Raw genomic sequence first — 12778 nt, 5'->3', positions numbered from 1 at the left:
TGTAGAAACTCACTCCTGCGATACTAGGATTTGGTAACCTACAGCTTTTCTTAGATCTGTCATTTTACTGGAGTAAAATTCACATATTCCCGGACAGCGGATGCTACAGAATATGTACGTTTTCTGCAAAACTGGCAAGGTTTAGCTGTAGGATTAAGCATGCTTTTGAAGTGCTCATTTGCATTCAATGAAAAACCGCACAGGGCTGAGCGTGACTGATCTTGGGGGAAGCTACGGGATGAGTCCTCTCCTAGAGCACATGGACATTTTAACTAAATATCGTCAATAGCATGTTAACAAGCAGAAGTAATAGCTAAATAATTCCTCGTGAACTCAGACTGAATAATAATTCAACTTAATAGAAGTACTTGAGTGCTTTAATACATAGAGCGAGGAAATTGTTAAGTGTATTGATTCTCTGTTCCCTAAGGAACGTATTTGCATGTGCTATTGGTGAGGATGATGACAGGGTGGTTTATTTCCTTTATTCTGAGTTTTGTTTTTGAATACTGTTTATTTGGCAAGTCATTAGTCATCCATCTTTCATACTCCAGAAAACAAAGGAAAAAATCCTGTAATCAGTATAAAATCTCTTCCAAGAATGCGACCACAAATTAGGGAATGCAGCAGTGCCAGCAGATAGGTTCTGTAGTGCCAAGGTTGCCGAAGAAGGAAGCTGTCATGTGTGCGTTTCGAGAGGCATGCCAGTACTTCTTGATACTCGTTTTTATTACAGCTCAAGAAAGCTCAAATACTAGGCAGAGCTTTAAACCTACTCTTTCCAGAAGAGTTTTAAATGTGGTGCTGTTTTGTGCAGAGTTGCCTGTAGGGACACAGCCTAGCTCCCTAACGTGGGGGGCTGGTTATTCCGAGAACTACATCTTTTTGCCATGTAAGCGGTGTGAGCTTGGGGGAGGGTGCTCAGCCTTTCTGTTTGCCAGTAGGCATCTGTTATGCTGTTGTTGCAGAGTGCCAGGTTTGCTGCGCGCCTTTTGTTTTCCCGTCATTTGTTCTCCCCTTTGTTCTTTACATGTCTAAAACGCTCAGTCTTTTTACTCGTTGTTTGGTCTCATTTATTTGCCCGTATATCTTTGGGGCGTTCATTTTTGTTGTAGGATCGTTTCAAGTTCTCCTGCTAATCTCCTCATAATATTAACCAGCTGTATTAATGAGATAATAAACCAGACTTGTTGGTAATGAATTGATTCATTCAACTACTGGATTTAATTAGAAAGACACTTAACATTCCAGCAGATGTTCTTATTTTGTTTCATTGTCCTTGTGTTACCAACAGTGGGCTTATAAATACATACTGTACATGGTGGTATTTACATAATATGCTCTTCAACTTGAAGCCTTGTTGTTGTGCCATAACACTGCAAAAAATGGCATGAAACCTCTAAATTTCTGTCCTAAGTCAACTGGCATGAATTCCTCTGTCATCATTTAATTTCTTCGGATACTCACAGTCTTGAATTTTCAGAGTATTCTCTGGAAATATTCTTCAGTGTTCTTCATCTGATCAGAAAATGCTTAATTTTCCTAAAAGGAAGTAGGTTTCTTCTGTCATAGTTAAAAACCCATGGTACTGGGCTTATGTTATCTCCTTTCTAGTCCCGTGACGTTCATTCTTCGTTTTGCAGTGGCAAAACTTCAAAAGGAAGGGCATGAGTGCCCCTCTGTTCGGCGTTCCCTGCAGACTAATCGGGGAGGTCCTCCCTCGGCTTGCTGAGTGCCTCCTGGAGGGGTCTGCCTCTGCCTGAGCTCTGGCGAATGAATCGAGGCTGCAGATTCCTTCCCGGGGCCGAGCCATGTGAGTTAGCAATCAGAATAGTGAAGCTTTGTTGTTGATCTGAACGCTGGCAAGCAGAGGAGCCAGCACAAGCGAAAGGGCAGTAGGTGGTTCAGAGTGGGAGGATGAGGTGGAGAAGGACAGAAAACAAGGCTTCCCTATGCTTGGAGGTGGCAGCAAGCTGTGCACTGGCTCACCTGTCTCCGAGGACTTTGCCTTTCACAAGTGGCCTTTAAATGCACAAATCTTCCCTTGCTTTTCTTTCTGCTACTCGGATCTGCTGTATTGGCCGTAAAATTACACGGCGTGTTGCTTTGTGATAATTGCATGTGTGATTGTGCAGAGTACATTGCCTGTATTGCTATAGTCTTTATTGTGCCTGTGTGGGTATAGCACTTACTTAATGTGCAAACTAACATTAGTTTTGAGTTGGGAACAACGGTATTTAAAACTAAAAATGTTCCAGTAAGGAAAATGAATCCATTTTGAGCCTGTTGCTTCGTTAGTTGTGAAGGTTAACTAGTCTATATTTAACAGCAGTTAAAATAAAGCCATATAATTTCTTTAATGGACAGCCTCTTTTCTTTCGTTGCTGTTAAGGTGGTACATAGAGCATGTGGTGTGCAGGAATCAGGATTCCATTGTACTACTATCGTATGCATACCTATAACAAAAAGTAATGTCTATTCCAGTTTTCAAAGTAATTTGCATAATCCACATCATTTTCTATACCATCTCATTATCAAATGTCTTTAAAGTATTCATTTTATTTTCCCCTGAAGAATTTGGTATAGCTTCTAGTCTTTGTTTTCAAAGAATATATTCCTCTAATCTCTTCTTTCTAGCAATTTACATTTTTAGCTCTGTATTAGCTGTAAAAGACTACAATTTTATCTGTCATGTTAAAGGTTGAACAACATCAGCTGTCAGCTGTCAACTGTGTGAATGACAGAGGGACTTCTTGGCTCCTGAGTAGGGTGGCCTTCCTCTGAAGTCTTTGGGTTATCTAATTAAATAAAAGTCATGTTGATTTTCCTTTGGGTAGAGGAGGAGAACTCACCGCTGAAAGGAGAGTTGGGCAGAAACTTTATGGAGGGATTTTGTAAGTAACTGGATCTTGTGCTGTTCACCACAGCCACAAATAGGAAGGGTGTTAGGTGATAAATTTTGCTATTAGTGAACTTTTTTTTTTTTCCAAGTAGTAAGCATTAGGGCCAACTGAAGCATTGCAGCAGAATCTCACATTATTTGAATGAACTGGACAATAAAAATGCTATTCAGTGTTAACAAATGCAGAGCAATGCACTTGGGAGTGAACACAAAGAACATGGCCATTGTCATGTATGTTAATACCTGATTTATTTTTCTGAGACTTTGGAAACACTGACGATAATTGAATGGTTCTGAATGATCCTAAATGCAAGCAAAACACTATGAATAGAAAAGGAACAGAAAAAAGATTGAGGAAAAACTGCACTGATTTAGAGATCCATTTTCTTTTGCTCTTGTTTTCACCCCACTCCCTTTCCCAACTAAAAAGGGTGAGTAGGACAGGCAAAGGGTTGAACGAGGGCAGCGAGGAATGAATAACTGTGAGGAGAACGTGAAATGCTGCTGCAGGTTTTGGTAGGTGTTAAAAGACAGACAATTTCAAAAAGCGCTGAAACAACTCCATGAAAGGAAAATCCTTAAAATGCTGTTAAACCGAGACACAGATACAGCCTGTGTCTTAAACTCTCCACCCTCAGACTGATAGCAGACTCTGTGTGATCGCTGATGGTTTGCCCTGTTTTCCCTAGGTATTTGCTTCTTGCCACTGTCAGACAGGGTGCTTGCACTAGATGGATGTTTAATCTGACCCTGTGAAGTCATTCTTGTGGCAGTAGGTTTTAAGAGAAAAGCTTGCAGCTTTTCACTCATTTTCACGCGACTGCAAGTGGGAGTCTGCTGGAGCCTGAGAACTCCATGCAAGTGTTTTACCTCCCTGGTAGCCCTTAGCTGTGCTTTAGAGTTCAACAGCATTACTTCAGTACTTGTGGCCACTCTGCTCCAAACATAGCATGAAAATTAGCTGCTTTTTCAGGGATTTCAGTAATATGCGTAGCTTTATTTGGACTATTTGATGTTTGTGTTATGTGCTAATCCATTAAGTACTATGCTAAAGGCTGTACATCTTTGTTCTGTGCATTTACCTTCTTCTTCAGTGTTTTCTTGCAGCAGATGAGTACAAAGATTTTTTTTTTATTTTTTTTCCCCTCGCCTCCTCCTTTAAGTGCCTTTGAAATAAATTGCGTAAGCTTCTTCAGTCGCCACACTGGTCCAGCAAACGATATTTAAGTTATCGTCATATGGTATTAGCTACTCTCTTTGGGCATCAAAAATACTTCACCTCCCTTTATTCCTTCTGCAACTCACCCCTACGCTGAAAGATAAACAGGTCTGTTCTTCAAGCCCAAATAATCGTTTCTGCCTGGTACTTGCGCTAAGGGACTGTATCAGCTCCTTGTCCGTGTTGAATAGCAAGTCTTGCCATGCGTACCTATCTTTAGAAAGTTGGTTTGCTGAGGCAGATAGGCTTTTGTTTATTTGGACTTCTAAATGTTTAAATAGGTCATTGCAAGAGACCTAAACCAAAAATGAACAAAAAGCAGGCTAGTGGCTTACTGGGCACAGCTGACCTGGCTGACAGAGTATCCTCTTAGTTCTTTTGGTGTCAGTGAGAGTCAGCAATTGCAAAGGAAATTAAGTTGCTCTACTTTTCTCTGTAAACACATTTTAATGATTCTCCAGGCTATAAACCCATGCCGACTGTAAGAATGCACAAACCTAGAATCTTGCAGGTAAAACGTTCTGCTTAGGAGTGCTGACCCTTCTGTCAGGATTGCCATACCATTTTGTGTAGCAGTTGCTGTTCTTAAAATAGGAAAAAATGGAACAATTTATACAATCCCAATTTAATAAAGAAATATCTAGGGGAAGGGAATAGGCTGATGTGCAGGTAAAACTAGGAGAAAAGAAATGTTAGACTGTCAATTGCAGTTGTATTGCTCCAGGTAATGGTGTGCTCTGTGCACTACCATTGCTCCACGCTGTATAGTTTGACGAGATAAGCTGAATTCAGTGTAACGTGTCCATCAGTCTTCTGCCAAGGCACTGCCTTGCCAGGAAGTTTTATTTTTCAAATTGCTTGGGTAGAGGCTTTAGCAGTTGTGCAGGGCAGCTTTTTAGTTCCACGAGCAGCATGGAACTCGAGAAGCTGTACACCCTATAGTTTTGTCCTGCAGCAGCAATCAGTGCACGCTGGGGCTGCTTTGGAGCACTACACGTGCAAACCAGCTGGCCAGCTGCTGCTGAGCAGCACGTGTGATGGATGGGTTGTCCCGCGCCCCAGTCTGTGCCTCTTCCTTTACCTGACTGAAATTTGTCACAGGGCTTTTAGGAGTTTCATGGCTCTGTCTCTGAAACTTCAGCCCTTCTTTGATTATTTCAAAGTCTTGTCAGAGGATGGTGGGGTGAGTTGCAGAAGAACTTTTCTCCTAGAAAAAAAAGCTAAATGGGTATGATTCCTAAAATTATTTTTCTTTTTTTTCCATGTGGACAAGTTATCAGATTTATCAGGTACCAGATTTAGTGTGCTTGGCAATATAATACGTCCATGTGAATTTTGTAGGGTGAAAATTGTCGTACATTTATTCTTCTATCTGATAAATAGTGTTAATTAAACTTCCATTAACCTTACATATTTTAAAATTCTGTGACAAAATAATAGGCTTGGGAGAAGGCAGGAGATGTCCTTATCTTTTCTTAATTCTGTAGATACCTTCAGAAACTGAAACGTGGGAGTTTCTCTCTGAACATCAGCACTTTTCCACTGTACAGGTGACTGAGCACTGGCACAGGCTGCCCAGAGAGGCTGTAGAGCCTCCCTGCTCGGAGATCCTCAAAAGCCACCTGGACGTGGTCCTGGTCAACCTGTTTTGGGTGTCCCTGCTTGAGCAGGGGGTTGGACCAGATGGCCTCCAAAGGTCCCTTCCAACCTCAGCCATTCTGTGAACCTGTGAAATTTCTTTCCAGAGGCGTTCATATCACTGCAGGAATCCAAAGATGGAGTTTTCAAGTTAATTTCATATCACAAGAGTCAAGGAGACCCGTGATGTTTTCTGTTTTCATTCACGATGCAGGCACTATTGGAGAGCTTTTTCTGTTTGCTTTTATTCTCCTTGTGCTACCTGAAATTGAAGATATGTATTGAAATGGATATTTTGTTTCCAAAATAAAACCTCAGCAAAGACCGAGGTATGGTTTGTGTGGAAAATGAACAACCTGGTTTATTTCTAGACAACTGGAATTTGGTGAGGCTAATAGGGCCAGCTGTTGAAATCTGATGGTCACACGTGTCTTAATGAATTACACTCACTTCTACCAGTGGAAGAACTTAGGAATTTACACTGCTGTTATTTAATTAGGGGGGAGACATATACCCCAGGTAAGCCTGCATGTTCGGGAACGGGAGAATCTGCAATACTCTACCGCAGTCCCGTGCAGTCCAGCCCCTTGTTGAACTACGTACGAACAGCAGTGAATCTGGAGAACATCAGTGGGTGACTCACCTCTGTGTGCTGTCATCTGAGCAACTTACGCCTGGGTGGTAGGGTCTGTCACAAACACAAGCTGTTAACCTTCCCACAAGGGCATGTGTGGGCCCTGCTTAATACCTGTAGAGGTAGGAAGTGTTTCAGTGGGCCTAGGCTGCCAGGTAGCAGTAATCTCTAACAGGAATTATCTTTTCTTTTGCCACGAAAGAGTAAGAAAGATCCTACTGGCAAAAAAGAGACAAGTCAAACGCGTAGAGAACTTCAAGAGTCAGACAATGGTGGAAGTATTGTGCAATATGTAAAAAGACAATTAGGAGAAATCAACATACAAACCAGTCTGTGCTATACAATTTAATGCCTTCCTCGTAGTATGAGGAAGATGGCAAAGAGACAAGCCTCATTCACATCAACAGGTAACCTATGTAGTGAGAGAAAGAAAAGTGGGTTTCTCATCATAAAATTTCATTTAGTAATGAGCAGTGCACTTGTGCTGTCTAATAAACTTTGATTTGCTGTCAGCTAGAGTTTCATCTGGAGTATATATTTGAGAACTGTCCTCTGCTAACCTCACACTGCCCATCTTGGAAATAATTGTGGTGGTTTTACGCAGGTGGGCAGCTGAGCGCCACCACGGCTGCTCTCTCACTCCCCCTCCTCAAAGGGAAAGGGGGAGAAAATACAATGGAAAGGGCTCAAGGGTTGAGATAAGGACAGGGAGATCGCTCAGCAGTTACCGTCATGGGCAAAACAAATTCACCATAGGGAGATTAATAAAATTTGTTACTAACAAGCTAAAGCAGTGAGAAGCTAAAAGCAAACTAAAAATACCATCCCACCATCCACCCCCTTCTATGTCCTCCCCCCAAGCAGCACAGGGGAATGGGGAATGGGGGCTGTGGTCAGTCCCTGACGCTTTGTCTCCGCCGCGTTTTAGTGGAAGACTTGTTAGCTCAGAGGTTGGACTAGGTGATCTTGGAGGTGTCTTCCAACCTAGATGACTCTGTGATTCTGCTGCATGCCCTCCTTCTGCACTGTCTGCAGGGCTGGTTCTCTCTCATTTTCTCACTCCTCTCTCCCAGCTGCTGTTGCACAGCAGTTTAGTTTTTTTTTTTTTTTCCCTTTCTTAAATATGCTCTCACAGAGGTGCAAACAACATCACTTACTGGTTCAGCTCTGGCCAGCAGTGGGTCCCTTTGGAGCCATCTGAAACTAGCTCTTATCTAACGTGGGGCAGCTTCTGGAGTCTTCTCACAAAGGCCACCCTTGCAGCCCCCCACTACCAAAACCTTGCCACATAAACCCAATAGTGTAACGCAGTCAAGTGGCTTCCATACACCTTGTTGCTGAAATCATCCATGCAACAAAACTGGGGCGCAACAAAACAGGTTTTTACATATACTGCCTAAAAGTACTGCAAGTGATAGAGATTTATTCACTTAGCCAAAATTACTGTAATTATTCTTTTCATTTATCTTAGATACGGAGTGTATTTTGGAGCCTCTGACTCTGCCAGAAAGTCCAGCGAGTCCAGCGGGAGTTGCTGCTGTAGAGGATTCTCCATATGTGCCTTGCATTTTCTGCAAAGAATGCTATCTCCTACCGGAACAAAGCCAGCTCCTGAAGCACATGATAATTGAACACAAGCTTGTCATCGCTGATGTGAAACTGGTTGCAGATTTTAGAAGGTAAAGATTACGTTGTTAAAAATGGGTATGTATGTGTACAGTTACTATATAAAGCTTCAGAAAACTAGAGATTGTATTTCTAAAATACTTGTTTTACACTGGGGTGTTGTGTAGCTACAGCACAGGGCAATTCCTCTGTTAGAAATTCTTTGTCACTTCTCAGATCCTGTTACTAACCAGCAAGCTGTGTACAAGCTAGAAAGCTGTTTATTTCATAAAGGACATTCTAGACAGTCAACTCTTCCAATTTTTGGTTTTATTCACATGAGAAGACAGTTTCTACAACTGTACAATGTCCTAAAGATGTATTGTACACAGAAGCTCTTCAGTACATGAACTTACACATTCTGGGTTGAAATTCATTTACCCTATCTTAAGGATGCCAGTATTTTCCCACAGAAATCACATTTAATCCTTAACTATACTCCACAGGTCTATGATCTGCATGCAACTGTGACTCGTACAGCTGTGTCACCGATCTTCTCGATGGGGTCACGTTTGGCTTTTTCTCTTTTTCCAGTAGCTGGCAAAGGCCCAGCTGGCTTGTGATTTCAGGGGCTCGGCACTTGATTGGCATTTTGTTTTCACACACAATGATGTATGGTCCTGTCAGAAGGCTAGATGGTACCTACTGATTTTGTAACTAGTTGTGTTGCAGTGCTTAAGTGTTAGCTGGATAATTTCTCAAATAGACGGACTTTTGTGGTAGGCCCTCTGTGATCAGTTACTCTGCCAAAGCCAGTAACTTGTGCCTAACTATCGAAGTGCAAAAACCTAAACATTAATATGAAATTTGGGAAGATGAATGTAAGCCATATAAATCCTTAGTCATACATAGGAGCTTAAAACTGCATAAAGTTGAAAATTGATACTTGTTTTTGTTTGGTTTTGTGCAGAAGGCAGGCAGAACAAGAATGCAATGTTCTTTGGAGATAATGCTAGTTTCCTCAGATAAATAAAGGGATCAGAACTGCTCAGTAATGGAATGCCAGTTTAAGTGCACTTGGGGGATTATTCTGGGTTACTAGAAATTTATTTTTAAATCACCTTTTCAAGAAAATGTCCATTTAGATTCTTTTGGCTTCTAATGCAATTGGAAGGTAGCCAAATGTTAGAGAAAACAGCCCCAGGATGTGATGTGGTGGAGCTGTTACTCTGAAGTGTTTCTTCTCTTATTTGCTGTACTGAATACCAGCAAATGAGTCTAATACTGTGAACAAAAAAAGACAAGTATAATCTGAGATGTTAAAATGAAGTGTGGAAAATAAAGGGAAATAACTATAAATACATTATATTATATTTATACTCAACAGTGAGTTAGAACCAGTCTTAGGTATGTGTTTCTTGACAGAACAACAAGCACTGGAAAGTCTAGAGAAGATCAGTGCTAATGGAAAGCATTTTTTTTTTTTGTAAGCTTGGAAAAATAAAGGTAAGTTGGCAGTAGGGGAAGGAATAGAGATGAGGTGAATACATCCAATACATGCGTGACTGATACACAGAGGACATTGATCACTTACTCCCTCTTCCTGAAAGTATGACAAGGCATTGGCTTTATTTGAGCGTTGATTATTTGGGTTAAGCCGTATCATATAAAATCCCTTAACAGTAAGCTTCATGGCACAGAAGGTTATGGTTTGGTGAGTTTGTCTAAATGACGTTTGCTTATTTCAGTTCAGGGGACAGACTGAATGGCATCTTGAAATCCTTTCATTTGCACATTTATGTCCTAAAAACTCCATTCTTGAAGACCTGCTGTTCTATGTAGCTGCAAGACTAATTTCATCATACCTTATAAAAGTAGTGGGCAGAGGCACAACAAAATGCTCACCTGTCACTTACAGACATCTAATGATGCCTCTGAATGAGCTTCATCTGTGCTTGCAGGTTTTACTGTGCTTAGCTGTTTGTTGTACCAGAGATTAATACTCTCCATGTCAAGAGCAGCTACAAATATTTAGAAACGTCCTCATAATACTGTCTGAATTTTTATGATTCTTTTCCTAATTTGATGTCACGTCAATAGGAAACAGTCACTGAATAGCTAGCCTTTACCTGACCAACTCTTACATGATTAATATTATGCAATAGGCATAAATGTAAGCATACACTTAAACATTTTCAGATTATTTTTCTTTAATAAGATTCTGAATAATTAGCACAGGGGCTGCTTTATTCACTTCATCATAGAATTGAGGGTGATGACTTTTTGATTAGACAGTAGCTTCTATTTCAGAATCTCCGTTGTGGTCTGTTAATGCTGCTATGACAAACAATAATAGTACAGGAACATTTTTAAACAACTGTAGTTGATGGGTTGAACTTTCAAGCTGTGTTTAGGGCTTTTGTTATTCTGTCTGGTACCCCACCCCCAGGTGTTTGGGGACTTCATTTTTCTGTCTTCCTAGCAGTCTGCCAGGCTACAGCTTTCACTGTAACTCCACAGGAGACCTGCCAAAACCTCACTTTTGACAAGTTGGTGTTTTAACTGAGTTTCAGATCCTTGCCTGCATCTTGCAGAACACCGAGCGCAATATTTTGGGAATTTGAGAGTACTCTGTAGTATATCTTTTCAGTAAAGATGCATCTGAATGGCACATATGTCTGAAAATGTGAATAAGTTACAGTGTTTATGTAAAACCAAATGCAAATCTTTCTTATTTAGATCTTCACTTTGACAGGGTAGTTGAACCCAGGTTTAATGAAGCTGACTGAATTTAATGAATGAGAAAACCAGGTTAAAGGAAGAAAAAAATGAGAGAGGAATTAAAAAAAAAAAAAAAACGAACACTTAAGACCTATAAGAATTTAAAGGATACAAGAAATGAGAGCAGATCAACTGTTTATTAAATGGTTTGGGGTTTTCCTTCTTCACTAATCATCTCCCCCTTAATTTTAAGATATGTCTTATATTGGAAGAAGAGGTTTGCAGAACAACCCATCACAGACTTTTGTAGTGTGATAAGAACAAATTCGGAAGCTCCATTAGGTAAGTATGCGGCTATTTTCTCTATTGGCCAGGTCATATGATAATTTCTGGCATATACTGGTGCTTTGATCCAGTCAAATGTGAAGTAATCTGACACTAGGTCAGAAAAGCACAGAAATAATGTTTAATTCAGCTACATATTTAAACATACCTTCCTGAAGGGTGGCAACATGTGCTTTAGCAAGGTGGTGAGCAAGGATGAGCTCAAGTCCAGGCTTCAACACTCTGCCAAAGTGGGGCCAGCTGCCAAACAAGGCCTAGAAGCAGTGCTGCTCCTCATCATAGCTAGGGAAGCTTTGGTAACCACTGCATAAATAATTGCTGGCAGTCCTTCCAGAAATGTGGAGATACATTCCCAGGGAACTACCTTCCCAAATTCACCCTGTCCCCTACCCCCAGCTCATGCCGTTGGCTCTTCTTGGGCAGCAGGGCTGCAATCATGCTTCCTTTCTCCTCTCCCTGTGCTTATTGCCCCAAAAATGTTAAGAGAAAGTATCTTCACATTAAGGGTACGAAGACTGCAATTTTCTGCACTCCGACACAAGACCAAGGACTGTACCTCACAGCTCTGGCCCAGTTGGATGCTCCTTCATAAGGACAGAGGCTGACAGTGCAAAAGAAGTGTTTTTCTCAGAAGTAGACACAAAATTGTTAAACAGATTTCCACAAAAATGAGTTTCCTGTTGTGAACTTCACCACCTTCTGTTCCAAGCAGAAGCTGATATATTTCTTTGGCTTCCCCTTCCTAAGAAAAATATATAATTTACATAAAAGCAGATAAGAGAACATTAGGGCTTTCCTACATCTTTAATCATCTATGGAGAGCTTATAAGACAGTAAAAATGCATGCAGACAGTGTCAGAGATGCGTGGAAATAAACTGTTCTAATTCAAATTAATTTTAAGAAAAATAGTCCTGGGAAACGTGAAAATCACTCCAAAGACTTACATTTCTCTTACGTATGTATTTTTTTGCTGCTGAAATTTTAACACCTACCACTCATTTTGAAAATTGCAAATCAAGGCTAGAGCCTACCAAAATTGTGATCCAACAGTAGCCATTCCAAAGGATAGTGAGAATATTTTGTTAATATTAGTGATGAGCTCCTTCAAATTGGATAGCTCAGAAATCAGGAGGTTTATATTACTTCGTACAGGTTCTGTGTGAAAAGTTGGGAAAGGCTGAAATGGGAAAGTTTAAAATGGTGAAAGACTTAGTAATGGTCAGTTCAGCTCACCAGCCACATAACCCTTTGATTAATAAATGAGTAGGTTTCAAATGCAGACTGTTTTCTTAAATGTTTTTATATATTTTTATCTGCTGAGTAATTTTAAGGTGATTAATTTGAATGAGATTTGTTTCATTACTAAAATGGATATGAACATAAACAGTAAAAAGTGTAGTAAACATAAAATGTACATAAAACAATTAAAACGTTAATTAGGCAAGCCGCAGTGTGTGTTATTAAACAGCTATGATACACACTTGCAGATGGAACAAGATCTGACAGTAAAAGGTGGTGCTGTTACTGAAGGGTATGCCAAATGATAACTACTGAAAATGAATAATTATTTAGAGAAATAATTGAAAAATCCCACATGCAAGATAGAACTAAAAGTCACTTAATGATTCTTTTATGCTGACTATATACTGTGACTAATATCAATGATTAAAGGTTTCTCTGTCTCCAGAAGAACCAACATAAAAGAGAACAAGG

At 40.4% G+C, this 12778-nt stretch overlaps 1 protein-coding gene across 3 annotated transcripts in view; it reads left to right on the top strand.

Moving 5' to 3' along the window:
* The window catches only part of ZNF277 (zinc finger protein 277), a 56970-nt gene that overhangs the window by 14358 nt on the left and 29834 nt on the right, over positions 1 to 12778 (top strand). For 2 of the 3 annotated variants that reach the window (XM_066991674.1, XM_048065927.2), the window contains exons 2-3: positions 7865 to 8072; positions 10973 to 11061. In XM_066991674.1, the coding sequence (XP_066847775.1) occupies positions 7865 to 8072; positions 10973 to 11061 (297 nt within the window). Of the gene's footprint in view, positions 1 to 1675; positions 1814 to 7864; positions 8073 to 10972; positions 11062 to 12778 lie in introns of those variants that run through there. The other variant, XM_048065926.2, reaches the window with a different exon arrangement.

Source organism: Anser cygnoides, chromosome 1 (genome assembly GCF_040182565.1).
Source record: "Anser cygnoides isolate HZ-2024a breed goose chromosome 1, Taihu_goose_T2T_genome, whole genome shotgun sequence".
Classification (NCBI taxonomy): Eukaryota; Metazoa; Chordata; class Aves; order Anseriformes; family Anatidae; genus Anser; species Anser cygnoides.
Note: the sequence above shows the minus strand (reverse complement) of the source record. Positions and strands in the feature narration are given on the sequence as shown.